The sequence below is a fragment of the Ornithorhynchus anatinus genome, chromosome 5 (assembly GCF_004115215.2).
Source record: "Ornithorhynchus anatinus isolate Pmale09 chromosome 5, mOrnAna1.pri.v4, whole genome shotgun sequence".
Classification (NCBI taxonomy): domain Eukaryota; kingdom Metazoa; phylum Chordata; class Mammalia; order Monotremata; family Ornithorhynchidae; genus Ornithorhynchus; species Ornithorhynchus anatinus.
In genome coordinates this window covers 29,885,052-29,903,296 of record NC_041732.1, presented here as the reverse complement: position 1 = coordinate 29,903,296, position 18,245 = coordinate 29,885,052, and the positions used below count along the sequence as shown (strand labels likewise).

At 41.1% G+C, this 18,245-nt stretch overlaps 1 protein-coding gene across 1 annotated transcript in view; it reads left to right on the top strand.

Annotated features, from left to right (window-relative positions):
• ADAMTS17 (ADAM metallopeptidase with thrombospondin type 1 motif 17) overlaps positions 1-18,245 on the top strand; it is a 368,163-nt gene that overhangs the window by 276,733 nt on the left and 73,185 nt on the right. Inside the window, exons 17-19 of the mRNA XM_029066734.2 lie at positions 4,250-4,407; positions 8,561-8,720; positions 9,992-10,127. Of these exons, the coding sequence (XP_028922567.1) occupies positions 4,250-4,407; positions 8,561-8,720; positions 9,992-10,127 (454 nt within the window). The remainder of the gene's footprint in view (positions 1-4,249; positions 4,408-8,560; positions 8,721-9,991; positions 10,128-18,245) is intronic.

The window sequence follows — 18,245 nt, the reverse complement described above, 5'->3', positions numbered from 1 at the left end:
CCTCATCCCCGCCCTCACCTGATCTGTGCACTGGGGACCTAGGACTGCACAAGGAAGGAATCTCCAATCCTCCTACCACCACCCACCCCTTGGGTGCACCCTACCCCCCCAAAGCAGGACAGTGACTCACCAAGAAGACAACAACGTGTCAACCATCACCCATTGCAACTAGTAACTTGCTAGCGTTCACCCATTCACTCTAGTTTTGTTTTATGCTATTGAGTCATCTTCAACCCATTGCAACTCCACCAACACACCAGAACATCCTACTACCTCCATCTGCAATCATTTTGGTAATGTATCTGTAGAATTTTCTTGGTAAAAATAGGGAAGTGGTTTACATTGCCATCTTCTGCGCAATAAACTTGAGTCTCCACCCTCAACTCTCTCCCATCCCACTGGTGCCCAGCACAGGCATTGTTTTGACTTGTATCATGGTGCCTTCCACTCTGGACTGCCACTTTAGTTGTCCTGCTAATCGCAGCTCAGAACAAGTTGGATTCCCTTCAACTGGGAGCTGCTAAGTCCCCACCTACAAGAAGGGCCTGCTTTGGCCACTGACTCTCCAGATCAGCTGCTGCAATTCTGCACTTTCTTTCTCTTACATTCTAACCCTGACATGTTAGAACCTGACCCTAACCCTGCATTCAGTCCTCTCCCTCTGATTCCCCCTTTCCTACCAAGCTCCAGGAAGGCATGAACAAGGGACTGGTGACTGGAAAGAGGAGAACAAAGCACCATAACTTCTGAGGAATGAAGTGTTCTTCATTCTTTACACCCTAGGGCATGTTGAACTGTAGCAGAAGAGAGTGGATAAGTACAGGGTAAGGGAGCTAAGTTACTCAAAGCCAGTGGTCAGGTGTCTCCGCTTGATGCAGAGAGGAATGGGATCTCACTCATGATCCTTGAGGAATGGGGAGATGTGAGCAGAACAGTGTTTTCAAAAAAGATCTAGGCAACAGAGTAAAAGATGGACCAGAGACAGGAGAGACTCGACCAGAAGTCAGGGAGATAAAGCAAGGAGGCTGATATGGTATTCAGTCCTGGACCGATGTGGTAGTTACTTGGATGGAGATCAAAGGATAGTCCCTGGAAGTGATGTGGAGGAAGAACTAAGAGGGTGTGGTGACTTACCAAACTTGAAGGGTTTAAAGTGAGGACAGCGTTAAGGAGAGTGCTAAGGTTACTGTTCTGTGAGACAAGCAGGAAGGTGATGCTGTCCGTCATCATCACCAGGATGCCTACATCCCATCCAAAAGTTTGGACACAACCACTTTAGCAGCATGAATAGTGTATATAACATGGGCCTGGATGTCATTGGGTTGTGGGTTCTAATCCCTGCTTCTCCACTTGTCTGCTGTGTGACCTTGGGCATGTCATTTAATTTCTTTGTGCCTCAGTTACCTCATAATAATAATAATGTTGGTGTTTGTTAAGTGCTTGCTATGTGCAGAGCACTGTTCTAAGTGCTGGGGTAGATACAGGGTAATCAGATTGTCCCACGTGAAGCTCACAGTTAATCCCCATTTTACAGATGAGGGAACTGAGGCACAGAGAAGTGAAGTGACTTGCCCACAGTCACACACTGACAATTGGCAGAGCCGGGATTCAAACCCATGACCTCTGACTCCCAAGCCCGGGTTCCTTCCACTGAGCCACGCTGCTTCTCTGAAATGGGGGTTGAGACTGTGAGCCCCACGTGGGACAGGAACTGTGTTCAACTCAATTTACTTGTATCTATTCCATTGCTTAATACAGTGCCTGGCATATAGTAAGCACTTAAATACCACAGTTGTTGTTGCTATGTGACCTTTGGCACATAGCCTCAGTTTTCTGTACCTAAATTTCCTCTTCTGTACAGTGGGGATTAAGAATATGAACCCCATATGGGTCAGGTACTGCATCCAACCCCACAAGCATCTTGCTCATATCCACCCCAGCACTTAGTACAATGCCTGGTACACAGTAAGTGCTAAACAAATACCAGAATTATTATTATTATTATTATTAGACTGTAAGCTTGTTTTGGGAAGGGAAGAAGTCTATCAACTCTTTGTGTTGTACTCTCCTAAGTGCTTAGTTGAGAATTTTGGGGAGCTTTTTCTAGCCCCAAGATATATGAATTTTCAATATTTTTATTACTTTCATTATTTTTCCTTTCTTATTGTCTTTCTTTCTTCCCTATTGGGTTGCATTGTTTTTAATTTCTCATCCCCTCCCCAACCTAAACTTCCTTAAGTGCCATTTATATGCCACCCAAACACTTGAGTACTCACCCTTCCCAATGTAGCACTATTGTATATATCTTTATAATCAATAAATGGTATTTATTGAGTGCTTACTTCCTCTTCTAGGTAATTTATTTTGGATTCTGTCTCCTTGAGGGCAGTGATCATATCTTTTAATTATTTTGTAGGCTCTCGGGGCTATAATGATTGACTGATGTTTCCTCATTAATGCACTAGAATGTTCTCTTTCAGAAAGATTTTTCTCCAGGAGCAACAGTTTTTTGGTTAGTCCAGTTGAATGGAGCTTCTGTGGGAATCGGGAGTATATGTTTATAATTTCAGTTCTGCCAGTGGCTGGTTGATGTGGGTGAAGACCACCTGGTGCAATTTGCAAGCGGCTACCCCCTTGCCTACCTATTCATTTGATATACTCCACACCCCAGCGAGAGCCTGAGTAATAGCAGCAAGGGCCTGAGAATCGCTCTGTGCAAGGCATTAGTACTATAATCGCCTCCTCTGCACAGATTTGCAAAAGATTGCAGCTCATCCCTCATTCCCAAGAGGTGACTCCTTCCTTCACCAATATAACAGCTTCTCTAGAGGATCTTTGAATGAGTATTGTGGGTTTGGCTTTAAACAACGTTTTTGATGAGCTCTTTGAAAGTGGGTCTTTTTGTGAGGGTTTTAGATTTTCTCAGATTGATTTTTTTTTCAAAAGAAAGTTTCGCAGTCTTCAAGATTAGTTCTATGAACGAATTTGGAGAAGCTTGGTAGGAAAAGTCTCCCAATTCTCAGCCACAGGTGATCTGACCAATCACTCATTCAGAATTGCCGATACATTTACAGCCTGCCTAGTAGAAATGAGTTAACCCAAGAAGGGAGTTTTGGGGGATTTATGCCAAATTAGTCTTGAATACAGTTCCTGTCTCATTGCTCAAGATAGAAAACGCGCAATCCCCCCAACCCCACCTCCCATTCTAAGTAGTAGTACAGAAAAGGATCTTTGGAAGATCAACTCAGATAATAATCTACAAGACTTGCCCTGGAATTGGAAAACAAATTTTGACTGGAGTCAGCCAGTCTTTAATGCTGTTTTATGGCTTCCCTCCACATATGTTAATACCCCCTGAAGGTGTGAGAGAGCAAACGACAAGAACACAAAGTAAAGTATGTGTCAGAAACACACTCAGGACACTTGCACTGGGCAACCCAGAGCAAGCATCTCGGGACATCAGCTCCAACATCTGCTGAGTGTTACCAACACATGTGTGCTGCTTAGATTCCAGAGTAACAATTTGGTCTTGAAGGAACATTCATTTCTTATGTGCGGAATTACAAGTGCCTAAAGATACTTCAGGATGACAGTCCTTTTTTAAAAGCTCCAAATCAAGGACCATGAAAGAGATCTAAACAGATGTCTTTGTAGAGTGTCTTTGCTTGGATCACATCACTTTTTAACAACCTTTGACCCTTTAAACCCCTTTGGATTTGGGAGTAACTGCTGCAAGCCCATCAAAAGAGGATCTGAGCCTCTTATGTGGGTCTACAGAAGTAATCACAATAAATTCTCAGGGTTTCACATTTTGTTTATCTGGGGTCATCATTAGAATTGTAAATTCTAGGAAAAGAAACTGAAAATTTACAAGATGATTGCTTCATTGGCTGTCTGGCCACCTTTTATTATTATTATAATGGTATTTATGATGCACTTATTGGTATTAGGCACTGTACTAGGCACCAAAGAAGATGCCAGATAATCAGACAACTAGAAAAGGGAATGAGTTAGTGTTGCTTCTTGCACAGTGTTTTAGCACTTCATGTACTCACTGCCTGGGTCATGATGCTAACTGAGCATATCCTCTAAGTCTTTTCTCATTTGCAATTATATGGTTTTCCCCTTGGGCATCTATAAAGAGGCTTCTTTGGCCCACCGTTAAGGAAAGCCAGCCTTCTTTTCAGCTGGGTACCAATGAAGAGCCAAGTGATCTTTTCTAATGTCACGACTTTGGTTGTCTTTCCAGCTCTCAAAGACTCCAGTAAGAAATCCATTAACAGTGACTGGAAGATTGAGCTTCCCGGTGAGTTTCAGATCGCAGGCACCACTGTCCGCTACGTACGAAGGGGTCTATGGGAGAAAATCTCTGCCAAGGGACCAACTAAAATACCACTGCACTTGATGGTAACTTTATATCCTTTGTTTGTGTTTCTCATGAATAATAAGAACTGTAACCATTTACTTCCTCCCTAAAGGCTTAGGAGGCAAAGACGCATCTTGGTGTCATGTATTGCCCTTTTAGCACAATCAAATCAAGGTACCTCTAGTACCATGGTGAGGTATTTGATTCTCCTCCTTCAAAAGTGACTTCACTAAACAAGGGAAATGTATGTGAATGTGGGCAGTAAAAATTGATTGATGACAGCTTTTTACATAACATAGGGTGTTCTGTCAGATGGTGGGTTTAGTAGAGCCTCCTTGTTAATTCCCTCAAAAGTCCACCAGTTTTAATTTTTTTTTTAATTTAGGAGTTGCATTTCTTTGAACCTTCCTGCAACCCAGGGATGTTGTGAAATAAATAAGACAGTGGGTATGAAAATGCTTTGAAAAATAAAGCTCAGGAATTATTGCCAGATATAGGGCATCTTTTTTGTTTCTTAATGCTTTGTTAATATTTGTTAAGCGCTTACTATGTGCCAGGCTCCATATTAAGCCCTCAGTAGTTACAAGATAATCAGGTTGGACAAAGTCCCTGTTCCACATGGGACTCAGGCTTAATCCCCATTTTACAGGTAACTGAGCCACAGAGAAGTTGTCACACAGCTGGCAAGTGGTGAAGCTGGGCTTAGAACCCAGGTCCTCTGATTCCCAGGCCTGTGACCTTTCTACTAGACCATGCTACATCTATTAACTTTTCCAGTTCCAAAGAGAAGTGATTGTATCAATTGTAACAGGGTTTGGGATTCAAAGAAAGGCTCTGGTCCTGCATACTCACATGATTTGTCATTGAGTTATTCATGGTCTGGATTCTCTTCTTCTCCCCACCTTCTGTCTCATCAGTTAAAAGGATAGAGTAGAATTGTGGAGCCAGGAGGAATTTCAAGAAGCCATCTAATTCGTCCCCCTGAGAGAAGGCAAAACTACACCCAAGCCAATTGAGGCAGATGATTATCTTAATCTATTCTTAAAGACCTCCCACAGTCTCTTCCCAAAGCCTGTTGCACTATGCAAAAAAGTATTTCATTGTATAGCCTAACTTGTGTTGCTACAATTTTAACTTACTTCCTCATCAGAGATGGAGACTAGCTACTGAACAAGCTCCTTCTACTACTGAATCTTAATCTGTGGAATTGTTGATTACTCACCTTCTTGACTTCACCATCCCATTCCCCCGAAGGGTTAGTTCACATTTGAAGAAGTTTACTGGCTCTTATGAACACCCATTTTCAGGTGGATAGTCTCCTGTTATATAAATCTCCTGTGCCCAGTTTGAATCTAACACCTTTTCCATGGACGTAAAATTTGTGAGAACTGACTGGTTGCATATAAACCTGTATCCATCCATTGCACTCTGTAGACTATTCCTTTCTGTTGGATTCCAGCATTAGAGAAGCAGCATGGCCTAGTGGAAATAGCACGGGCCTGGGAGTCAGAGGACCTGGATTCTAATCCCAGCCCTGCCATATGTCTGCTATGTGACCTTGGGCAAGTCACTGAACTTATCTGGGCCTCAGTTACCTATCTGTACAATGGAGATTAAAACCCTACTCCCTCCTTCTTAGACTGTGAACGTCATGTGGGACAGGAACTGTCTAACCTGATTAACTTATATCTACTCCAGTGTAGACTGTAAGCTCCCTCTAGACCAAAAGCTCATTGTGGGAAGGGAATGTGTCTGTTTATTGTTGTTTTGTACTCTCCCAAGTGCTTAGTACAGTGATTTGCCCACCGTAAGTGCTCAATAAATACTATCGAATGAATCAATGTTTAGAGTAGTGCCTGGCACATAGTAAGTGCTTAATAAGTACTATATTATTAATTATCACACAAACACCTTCAAAAGCAGAACAGAAGCCTGTTGAATGAATGCCCCTCTCTGAGCTATCTTTCTAGAGATGCTTGAATCAGTCACTGGCCTCATGCCTCCTTCTGCATTCCAGTACTTTTTTAAGTTCAAATCCAGGTGTATTACGAAAACTCCTCAGAAATCAACAGGCATAACCCTCTCTTCTCACTTGAACGCATTTCATCTAAAAAGTGTAGGGGCCTGTGCAGGTAGAGACCTTAGACCTAGAGATGAGCCTGTATATTTTGTAGGTGGCTCTTGTTACATCCCATTACATGCTCATTATCACAGCAGCCATCATTTTGGAAGTTTGGACATGTGGGGTTTCAGTTTTCCACCTTTAAATAAAAGAATTTCAAAAACGCAAAGGAGAATGAAGAGATAATAAAGCCCATTCATGAGCATCTCCCACTTTTCTGTGAATTACTTTGCTCTGGTGTACTCTTGTGGGTGAATTTCCCTTCCCTTCCTCAGCTCCAAAAGCTTTCAGAAACCAAGCAAAAATAGAGTCAGAATGTTAAGGCAAATATTCAGCCTGAATTCATTTGGGCAGTAATAAACAAAACTCATTTAAGACAACATTTTACATAGTTGAAGCTCTTTTCCTGAGTGTAGTATTAATCTTTTTCTTGAAATAGGATAGTTGTTTTAATTCTTTATACAGAAGAATGACAGGGATGGTTACTCTCTCCCCCTAAATAAAAAACTGTTGTCCAAACAATAGGGGAGCACACTTGACTGAGAGAGAGCCAGGAGCTTCAGGGGAGTCATGGTGACCTGAATTTGAAACCAATTACACACATACAAAAAAAAAATTATACGTGGCTACGAAATTGCATGAAATTGGTTTCATATGGATCCCAGATTCACTAGTCTTATTCCCATACTGAGATAATAAAGATTTCTTTTAAGGAGCAGTTTTATAATACCGGGAGGCATTTCTCCAAATACGTTGCTGCAAGTCTATTTCTTGGATAAACGAACATTTATTTAGTTAGGCCTGCTCTAAAAAGCAGTGCTGGATGGGCCAAGTATACTCGAGACCTAGGGATGCTGAGAGAAGCTAACAATTCACCTTCTTTAGCGTGTCCTTTCCTGCCTTAAAGAGGCAGGGTGGACTTCACAGTATCTGCTGTTATCTATTATTGGACATACGCTTGTAAGCCTCCCATACTTGGAGTAAGATTAATATCAGCTGGCTCCTCAAAAACGTCACTAACGTTCCTACTTTGGAATGAAGAAGTTCCCTCTAAAGTCAGCTCGTCTTACTCTTCTTACAAAGGGATGCTGTTTTACACAAAGTGTTGTCAGCTGTCACCGAACTGAAACAGACAGAGCACCTGCTCTCCCTGCTCTGGTTATTGTTCAGAACAAGCAAGTCCAATCAAACGCCCGGCTCTCTCGGATGTGTATTAGCCCCTTTGCTTCAGGAAACCCCAAACAGAGAAAGGACAGCAATGCAGGGTACGGGGCCTGAGCTGTGTCTTATAAGGAGAGAAGCTTGGCTGGGTATCATCCACAGGCCTAGACTCTCTCTGTCAGCTTGGTCGAGTTCATAATAATAATAATTCTGGTATTCGTTAAGTGCTTACTATTTGTCGAACACTGCTCTGCTGGGTGGATACAAGCAAATCAGGTTGGGCTCAGTCCCTGTCCCAAGTGACAGTCTCAATCCCCCATTTTACAGATGAGGTAACTGAGGCCCAGAGAAGTTAACTGACTTGCCCAAGGTCACAAAGCAGACAAATGGCAGAGCAGGAATTAGAACCCATGACCTTCTGAGTCCCAAGCACATGCTCTTTCCACTATGCCAGGCTGCATACTGGGGCCCGGAGATGAAAAGTTTGGTTGGAGCTTTGAGATTTCGAGTAGTTAAGAAATGGACACTCAGGTTACCAATGCTTTTAAAGAAAAAGAAGACTTCAGTCCATTTGTTTATGTAAAATCAATTTCACAGGTTCAGGATGATTTCCTTCTTTGAAAAGCCAGCCATCTGAAGTCAACATAAATTCGAATTCTGATTCCCACCTGACTGTTTGAATGATTCCTGCCCCATCAAATTCAGCAATCTAAAGCGGGTGTTATGTTTGTTTAGTCCTGTTCCCACCTTTTGCCTAAAGAATATACCTAGCAGTTCATTAATCCTTTTTAGGAGAGAACTGGTCATGTTTGACCATAGGAAACAAAGATGGTGGGCTGCATTTGCAAATTTTACAGTCCATTTCTTTTTATTGTATACCCAACAACTTTTCTGTTGCTGCTGCTCTCCAGGTGTTGTTATTTCATGACCAAAATTATGGAATTCATTACGAATACACCATTCCTGTAAACTCTACTGCTGAAAACCAGAGTGAGCCAGAAAAGCAACAGGAATCTTTGTACATCTGGACCCACAGCGGATGGGAAGGATGCAATGTGCAGTGTGGAGGAGGTAAGCGGTTGGGGAATTGCTGTGATTATTTTGCATGGGGGTTTGCAGGAGGCTGGCAGACAAGAAATGACTACGGTTGGCCAAGCTGCCAGAATATACATGCTGAAGGCAGGGCTTTGCTATGAAAGTGGTTATTTCCTTGGGAATCAGATCAAATGGAATCCGTTCTCTTAGCAAATATAAAAATTATTCTCCAAGTGTCTGCAAGTCACCGCTCCAGAACATTTTGGCAGGTTTGTCAATGTGGCTATTTTTCATCAGTTCTTCACCACCCAGTGGGAATGCACCTGTGGCAGTGTTTTGCCAATGACTCTAGCCACTTCTGTGTTGTTGTTCTGACATCTGAAAGTTGGTCAAAGTTCTGGATGGAAGAGCCACAGGTGTGGAGACGTATTTTAAGGAGCGACCTTTTTTTTCTTTTTTTTTAATGGCATTTGTTAAGCAGTTACTGTGTGCCAAGCACTGTATTAAGTCCTGGGGCAGATACAGAGTAATCAGGTTGGACACAGTCCATGTCTACATAGGGCTCACAGTCTTATTATTATTATTATGGTATTTGTTAAGGGCTTATTATGAGGCAACCACTGTTCTGAGCACCGGAGTAGATACAAGGTGATCAGGTTGTCCCACATGGGGCTCATATTCTTAGTCCCCATTTTACAGATGAGCTAACTGAGGCCCAAAGAAGTTAAGTATATTGCCCAAGGTCACACAGCAGACAGAGCTCGGATTCGAACCCAGATCCTTCTGACTCCCAGGCCCATGCTCTATCTACCTCCTTCTGGGGCGAAAACAAGGCAAGTGATATTGAAATAGAACAAGAGATCTCAGCCCCAGATGTGACAGGGTAATAGCTTTAAGTTGGTGTCCCAATCGTCTTCGTGCCTGGAGGGAGCCACTGGTCATCCCCATAGCAACTAGGGAACTCCTAGGTTGCTCCTCGAGAAACAGTGTGGCCTAGTGCAGGAATGCAGAAAGCATTTCATTTTGGTCTGTTGCTCAAAAGGTTTATAACTAAATAGTTACTCAGTCAAAGCATTTTCAAATTAATTTTTGTAGACAAGCTAAGGTTGCTGGTAGGAAGCTCCTAGGTGAAACCCTTGCATCTTCTCAAAGTTATTTGAAAGCCCCTTTTAGATGAGAATAAGAATGTGTAAATAAATATAGGTCTTGTTCCTAAACTTGAACATTTTCATTAAATCTTGGAGTCCATTGGATTAATTTCTGGTTTTCTTTTTTGCTGTTTGTTTTTGTTTTTTGCCATTTTGCAGGGGAACGAAAAACCATTGTATCTTGCACTAAGATCATTAATAAGTCCATGACACTGGTGAATGATAGTGAATGCCAACGTGTGACTCGCCCAGAGCCCCAGGTCCGGAGATGCAACCCACACCCTTGTCAGTCACGGTAAGAAGATGCTTCTTAAAAAGTTATGACATTGCCACCCAATATTCTCTCCCATTCTAGTACTTCAGTTGATTCAAGTGAGCATCCCTTAGTTCCATAAAGGTGGTGGGACACTGATTAGATAGTGGACAAACCTAGCCATAATACTTTTTATTTCTTTATAGACAGTACGGATTTCCAATTAACTGTGAGGTGCTCAAACCTCTGTTCAAGTCAAACTGCATACATATTGTTCCCATAAATTCTGTAATTTTGACTTGAATGCATAACAAAGTCAGCCTTCCCTAAGAAAATGTCACAACACTGACAAACCAAGTACTGATCAAAATAGGCATCCACAAGCATCCTCTCCTGTTGGAAAGGAAAATAGTCCATCTAAATTTTTCTCCCCCGTTTTCAGGTTGTTTAAATTCATTCATTCAATCGTATTTCCTTCAGTAGTATTTACTGAGCTCTACTAAGTGCTTGGGGGAGTACAGTATTGCAATAAACAGATACATTCCTTGCCCACAATGAGCTGTATGAAGGTGCATGCTTCTATAGCAAAATGCACTCAAGTGTGGGTGTACAGTTGTGACTTGAAAAAAAATGTATTTACAAGTATTTGCAGATGAAATGTTACCATGGTCAACAGAAGTTCCAATGAATAGTAATCTTAGACATATAATATATGGATTGCATAGTTGGGACAGAAGGCTGTATTGTGCTATTGTTCAGCAGCCATCAAAACTTCTGTTCTGAATCCGAGCTTTCATGGATTTATTACTTATTCTAAATTGAATTGGGCTGAAACTGAGTACTCGAGTTGTCAGCCAAGATGGATTGTTTTAAATGTGTAAATCAGTTAAGCCATTTTTTCCAGTGGTTTCATTGGGAGTTTGCATAGTAACTCAGCTCTATTGTATTATGTAATATTATGCCTTTGTGTCTTGCTCTGCTGGAAGTGAATGGTTTAGGTTTTGCCATCTAGCATATCATTTTAAAATATATTTACATTTTACGATTGCATTATGCTTTGGATTGCGGTGGATTATATCTCTCAAATGCACCCAACAGCGTGCCTGTATATACACACACACACACACACACACACACAAACACACACACCAATGACTTCCCCAAGCATTCATACTTATGATCCTTCTTTACTTTTCCAAGAACTTTTAAAAAGATTTGGATGCATATCATTGTTTCTAAAAGCCCTTTGCAAAGTGTGAATGAAATGGAAATGAAAAAACAGGTGATGTGAAAAAAAGTCTTCCAAGCATGCACTTGTGAGGTCTTGTGGAATATCGCTCAATAACCACAGTCACCTATTTGACCCTTGCAAAATACTAATCATTTGGTTTCATGTTAGAAGAATCTTAACAGATGGTACTTCATTAACCTTCCTAACAATCTCAGGACCCTAGATAGGTGGACAAGTTTATTCTACCTATTTCTTTTCAGGTGACTAACCTGAAACCGTGAGCAATGAGCTACCAAAATCACAAAGCAGAGTAGGAGGGAAGTCAGAGTTCAAGCACCATCCATGATCCATGTCTTGGAACAAACCACATGCTAGCATTACCTGTTGTTCACCAGTCATCGTCTTATTCATGATCCTAGTGCAATGCTTGGTGATTTTATGTCTCCCCGCGCCACCCCAGGATCATAAATCCAAAGTGAATCTGTAAGTCTGTAGACTGAAGATTCCGTGCTGAGTCTGCTGTAATCTGACAGGCAGCAGTTGAGGAAAAATAGGCCCAGAGCACATGGAATCAGAGCTGAGTCTGAGCAGTACCCAAATCTGTGATGAATATGGCAGCACTTTGAGATGCTTCAAGGGACTTCTTGAACACAACTGGTTTTACATTGCACATTAGTACATCTACAAACACCTACCCAAATTTTGCTATTGCAGGTAGCAGTGGAAATTAAAGACAAATATTTGTCTTACAGTCCTCTAGACTGTAAACTCACTGTGGCAAGGGAAGGTATCTTCCAACTCTGTTATGTTATATTCTCCCAAGTGCTTAGAACAGTGCTCTGCACAGAGTGCTCAATAAATATGGTTGATCGATTGGATGGTTTACAGTGCAGATACTATAAAAGAGACATATGAGAGGGTCAGATGCAATTAGCAAACTAATAGGATTAAAGACAAGTTTGTCCACTTTGTTCTAGGCATCTCAATTTGCCCATTATGAACAACATAATCTCTATGAAGAGGCATATAAGTCCCACTACTGTTTATATGTGAACTAACCTTATTCTCAAGTATAATCTACTTTGAATGACAGCTTACCTTACAGTTAAAATAACAGTATTTATACAGTTAGACTGTAATTAGAAAGAATTCAAGAAGGGGTGGAATTGCTACTTGAGGCCCTGTTGATGAAGGATTGCTATGCTCATAATTCCAAGAGGCCTCTCTTTTATGGGTATATATTAGAGCCAAAAATCCACATGATTTTTGGAAGGGAATTTGCAGCCAATTTTGATTTGATCTGATCACTATGTTTTAATTTAACCATTAGGGTGGCACAGATGGGCTCATCTCTAGACTCTAAACTTGTTGTGGGCAGGGAATGTGACTGTTTATTGTTTTATACTACTTGCCCAAGTGTTTAGTACAGTGCTTTGCACACAGTTAGCGCTCACTAAATGAAATTGAATGAATGAATTACACTTGACAATATAATGGGACCCGGAAAGTTTCAGGTGTGAGCAGAACTCTAGAGGGCCCATAAGCTGATAGTACAGACCACACTCACACTCTCTCCACAGCAGACCATAAGTTCACACTGAACACACTTTGACTGGAAACATTTCTGAAGCACATTCTTGCTGTCTGCTTAGAATTTATATTTCCACTAGCTTTGCCCACCCAGATATTAGAACCACATATTTTGCATATTCTCTGACCATGAACATCTTAGAATAAACCATTCTGTATCCCCGTATAAAGATATTTACAAACAAATCTGAATTTTCTTGAGATTTTCAAACAATTTTTTTTAATTCAACGTCTCATTCCATTAACCACAGGTCTTGATAAGTTTCCATCAGGAGTTTGCTGTATAATCCCCTGAGCTGTAAAAAGCAGGACCAAAAAGGCTTCCTAGATAAAGAAATTCATTATCCTCCAGTATTTCCTTAGAAACCTTCAATTTTATTGAGTTCTTCAGGGTAATTAAAGTGTATCCATGGCATTGGAGAGAGACTCAAACAAAAAATGTATGTAGCATAAACTGCATCAATAGCTCTTTTAAAGTAAGCATTATAGTACTGAGTGGATGCCATTACAGTGTGAATTAGTCATGCTGATAGTGCCAAATGGTAAGGACTTGAATAGACAACTGGAAAAGTATTGAATAAGATGATCGGAATTCATATCTTATATTCTTGTAGTGCTTTATCCTTCATTATCAGTCATATTTAGTGAGTGCTTACTGTCTGAAGAGCACTGTACTAAATGTTTGGGAGAGTATAACAGGCACATTCCCTTCCCACAGTGAGCTTACAGTCTAGAAGGAGAGACAGACAGACCAATAAATAAATTATGGATATGTACACTGGTGCTGTGGAGCTGGGAGATGGGATGAATTAAAGGAGCAAGTCAGGGCAACAGAGAAGAAAGTGGGAGAAGAAGAGGACTAGGTCAGGGTAGGCCTCTTGAAGGAGATGTGCCTTTAATAAGGCTTGGAAGTTGGGGAGGGTAGCTGTTGATTGAATATGAAGAGAGTGGGTGTTTCAGGCCAGAGGCAGGACATGAACCAGAGGTTGGAGGTGAGATAGATGAGATGGAGGTACAGTGAGTTGGTTGGCATTAGAGGAGCAAAGTGTGCGGGCTGGATTGTAGTAGGAGAGTAGTGAAGTGAGGTAGGAGGGGGCAAATTAATTATAAAATCTCTCTGAGGTTTTTACCATTACAAAATCAGCCCAGAATTTGTTCTATACCTGACCCAAAAGGTGGACCTCTACCCTTACCAGATCCCTGTATAGTATGCCAATAGGTAGTTGCTAGAAAGCAGTGTGGCGAAAGAGTAACAATTCCAGTAGAGAGTTATTACTAGATAGGGTTGCTTTAGCTTGGGAAAGAGACACCCCTACACTGTGTTTTTCCCTTGAATAGTCCCATCTAGAACCCGGAACCTAGAAGTTAAAAGCTCAAAGGACGCCTGAGACCTGGTCATTCAAATAGTAGCCTTGAAGAAAAATGTCGTCATTTAGATAGCTCTTTTTAACCGAGTGCCTTTGGAGTGAATATTGACTCTCCAAAGTTTCTCTCAACACATGGTTGGATTTTATTTAGCTATCCAGGATTCCAAGTAATGGTTGGTTCTTCAACCACTAGTTTTAATAGCTTTAGAGTGTGAAAAGTCATTCAAATTATGGGTGCTTGCCTATGTGGGTGTTTGTAGCAAACCGGAAATAAATTCACACACAAGTGTGAAAGAAAGTTGAATTCATCCAAAATTAACTAATCCACACTTCATGTGCCCAGACATTATGGAGCCATTAGTTAATCATCTGTCCCTTCTTCCCTAACTTTCATATTTACTTTTCGTATTCCCCTGGAATGAAATATTCTGGAGTATTTTAAGAGAGTTTTGTAGTTTGATCCCTTCCCCTCCCATATCCCACTGGACACTTATCCCAGGCCAATTGTGAGAAATGGGGGAAGAGGGACAGGAGAGAAAGCTATATTCTTAAAAACTCTTTCCAGAGGATCACCCTAGTGAATTGTTTGACTTTTTCCAGGCCTTTCATCCAGGTCTCAAGGATTTGGGCTATACAAAATGGAGCAGACCTTCTTCTTACAGCATAAGACAAAGGGAGCCTTAGGCCTAATACTAAATGTTTCCTTTACTGGGAAGGAAATATGAATCTTTGAGTTAAGAAACACTGCTGAGATGCCCATGTCAAAATCTCCGTATTCCTTGCCCCTTGTGCCCCCACCTCACCTCACTATCTTCCTCCTACGACCCAGCCTACAGATTCCTCTAATGCTAATCTCAGTGTACCTTGATCTCATCTATCTCGCTACCAACCTCTCTCCCACATTCTGCTTCTAGCCTGGAAAGTCCTCCCTCCTCATATCCAACAGACAATTACTCTCCTATGCTTCAAAGCCTTATTTAAAGTACATCTCCTCCAATAGGTCTTCCTGATTAAACTCTCTTTTCCTTTTTTTCAACTCCCTTCTGCATCACTCTGACTTGCTCCCTTTATTCATCCCCCACCCAGCACCACAGCACTTATGTATATATCCATAATTTATTTATATTAATGCCTGTCTCCCCCTCTAGAGTGTAAGCTCGTTGTGGGCAAGTAATGTGTCTGTTATATTGTTATATTGTACTCTTCCAAGTGCTTAATACAGTGCTCTGCACACAGTAATCACTCAGTAAATATTATTGACTGACTTTTCCTATCACCACTTCTCAACACCCCACGGCCCAACTGAGAAGCAGCAGGGCTTAGTGGTTAGAGCACGGACTTGTGAGTCAGAAGGACCTGGGTTCTATTCCCAGCTCTGCCACTTGACTGCTGTGTGAACTTAGGCAAATCTCTTCACCTTTCCATGCCTCAGTTACCTCATCTGTAAAATGAGGATTGAAACTGTGAGCCCCATGTGGGACAGGGACTTTGTCCAGCTCAATTACTTGTATCCATCCTATTGCTCAGAACAGTGCCTGGCACATAGTAAGTGCTTAATACCACAATTAATTAGTATTATTATCCAAGAATAACAATGGGAGGGACTCAAGGGGACCGATGGAGAAAAATACTAAAGGCAGGACCCTTCTATCCTCCTTCTTCCTAAAGGCTAGTTTCAGGACTGCCAACCTCTAGAAAGTCTGAATAAAACTATCTCTTTTATTGGATCAACAATCCTAGTCATTTAAAATTCAGCGGACATGTCGAACTGACACCTAGTCTTGGAAAAGGTTGTGGTTCTGGCTAGTAAATGAGTGGTCTGTAACTGGGCTGTCATTAAACTCCGCAGACTAGGAAATGAAGGAGGGAGAGTCATGATTCTTTGGTTATGAGCCTGCTGTTTGGAGATGTAAGCATTTATGCAATCAGGAGAGATGTAGAACATGAGAATGGGGAAGATCCTGGCTGTGAATGAAACTGGACTGAAATAGAGACTTGAAGCTAAAAAATTAGAAGCTGAAAAATAAATGTGAGAATTTTATCTGCAGGAAAAAACACAGCTTTGTGGTTAATCATTTAAGAAGCGTGTTTTTAACATGTGAAAGAGAATTAAGGCTTAAATTCAGCTCGAAGGAGAACATGGAAATTCAAATGGCCACAATCAAAATCAAATAAAGCTGGAGAAGCTTTTGATATCATTAAAGAGCTATTTAAGAAGAGAAAATTCAACACACTGTTGAAACTGGCAACTGTAAATGAGTATTTCTGTATTATTTTTACTGTTTGACCTTTGAAAAAAAGAAGTTTGTTATTTTCCTTTTTTCTCCCGATTTTACCTTTTATTTTCTTTGACCCTCTTTTTCCATGAAGTTCCCTGCAGTTTCCTTTGCCTTTCCAACTGCACACCATTTGCACCTCTTTATTCTAATCCTCTGCCTAGCTATAGGGCTATTTCTCCCAGGCCCCGCTGGAACCATATGGAATCTGGAATCTGACACGTGTGTTGAACAGCTTCCTTCCAATGTCTTGCTCACCAATGCAAACACATAGGCAAACCCAGCCCTGCCAATGGCATGAGATTCAGAAATCACAGATCAGCTCAGCTGTTATGACTGAAAATTCAAGTCACAGGTTACCCAGTTTTCCCACTGATGAACAGAACCTCTGCATATGAAACTCTTCCTTGGAGCAGGGTCGATGCCAAAAATTGGAGAAAACGTGAGCCTAGCTATTTCAGAGATTGTCTTCCAATGGTCTAGGAATAATCTGCAGGCTAATAAGCATTATGGAACTCGTTTTAGAGCCCAGATCTAATGTTTTAACAGATTTAGCATTCTTGCAGCATAAGAAGAGCCTATTAGCCACTTAAGTAGACCATTCCAAGTTATTCGTTATTTCCCCTATAGCATTTATGATTTGGACATTTTCCCAGCTGGGTACACACTGTACAGTATGTTGAATTAAGGCTATGTATAAAAAATAACATTCTGTGTCTTACTGGCACTTTATACCTTACTAACAATTGGAGAATTATGCAGTGATTTACAATGAAACACATTTCTTTCCATTTTTCCTAAATTGTCCTTTCTGCTCGATTTACTATAACTGGGGCTGCCTGGTTTAGGATGTTGAACTGATTCCCTTGATCTTCATGAAAGCATGCACTGTTTAGGTTTCGTGTACTGCTGTCGGTGTGTGTGTGAGATCATGATAAATATGAAGAATGGAAGGAATAAATGTTTAGTTTGATCTAGTCACAGAAAATTGCTGTGGAGTCCATTTCTGGACAGATTGAAATCTAAGAACAATGTTTGTAAATGGATCTATTTAGGTACAGAATTATAAGCTAAAATCAAACTGCAGTAGCATTTCTGGGTGACATGGCTAAGTAATCTTGTCAGCTTTTCAAATACAGTACTTAAATTCTGGGGGGTTCGGGGACTTGGTTGGAACAATCCAAGAAGAGAGAGAATTCTCTTTATCAGAATGTTTGAGGAAATGTGTTGCATGGTTCAAAACAAACTAAACTTCTTCCCAAAGTGGGGGTAAACCACAGGAATTGGTTACCACAGGAAGTTGTTCAGGTTCAAACCAGGTTTATATAATTTCATGGAAGAACAGTTCATAGGGGTGTTACTAGAAGGAAAGTTAGGAATGCAGAGGGAAGAGGCAGAGATGATCTGTGATTCAGCCTTATACGTTAGAATTAGTGTCATGGGGGTACTATTTCCAGGCATAGAGCATCTATTAGCCTTTCCAGTTCCAAAGAGGAGTGAATGTACCAATTGCAACAGGGTTTGGGATTCAAAGAAAGTACTGGGCTCTGATCCTGGTTACTCATGTGATTTGTCATTAAGATATTCATGGTCGGGTTTCCTCTTCTTCTCCATGCTTTCTTTCCCACCAGTTAAAAGGAAATAATAGAACTGTGGAGCCAGGAGGAATTTCAAGAAGCCATCTAATACATCACGA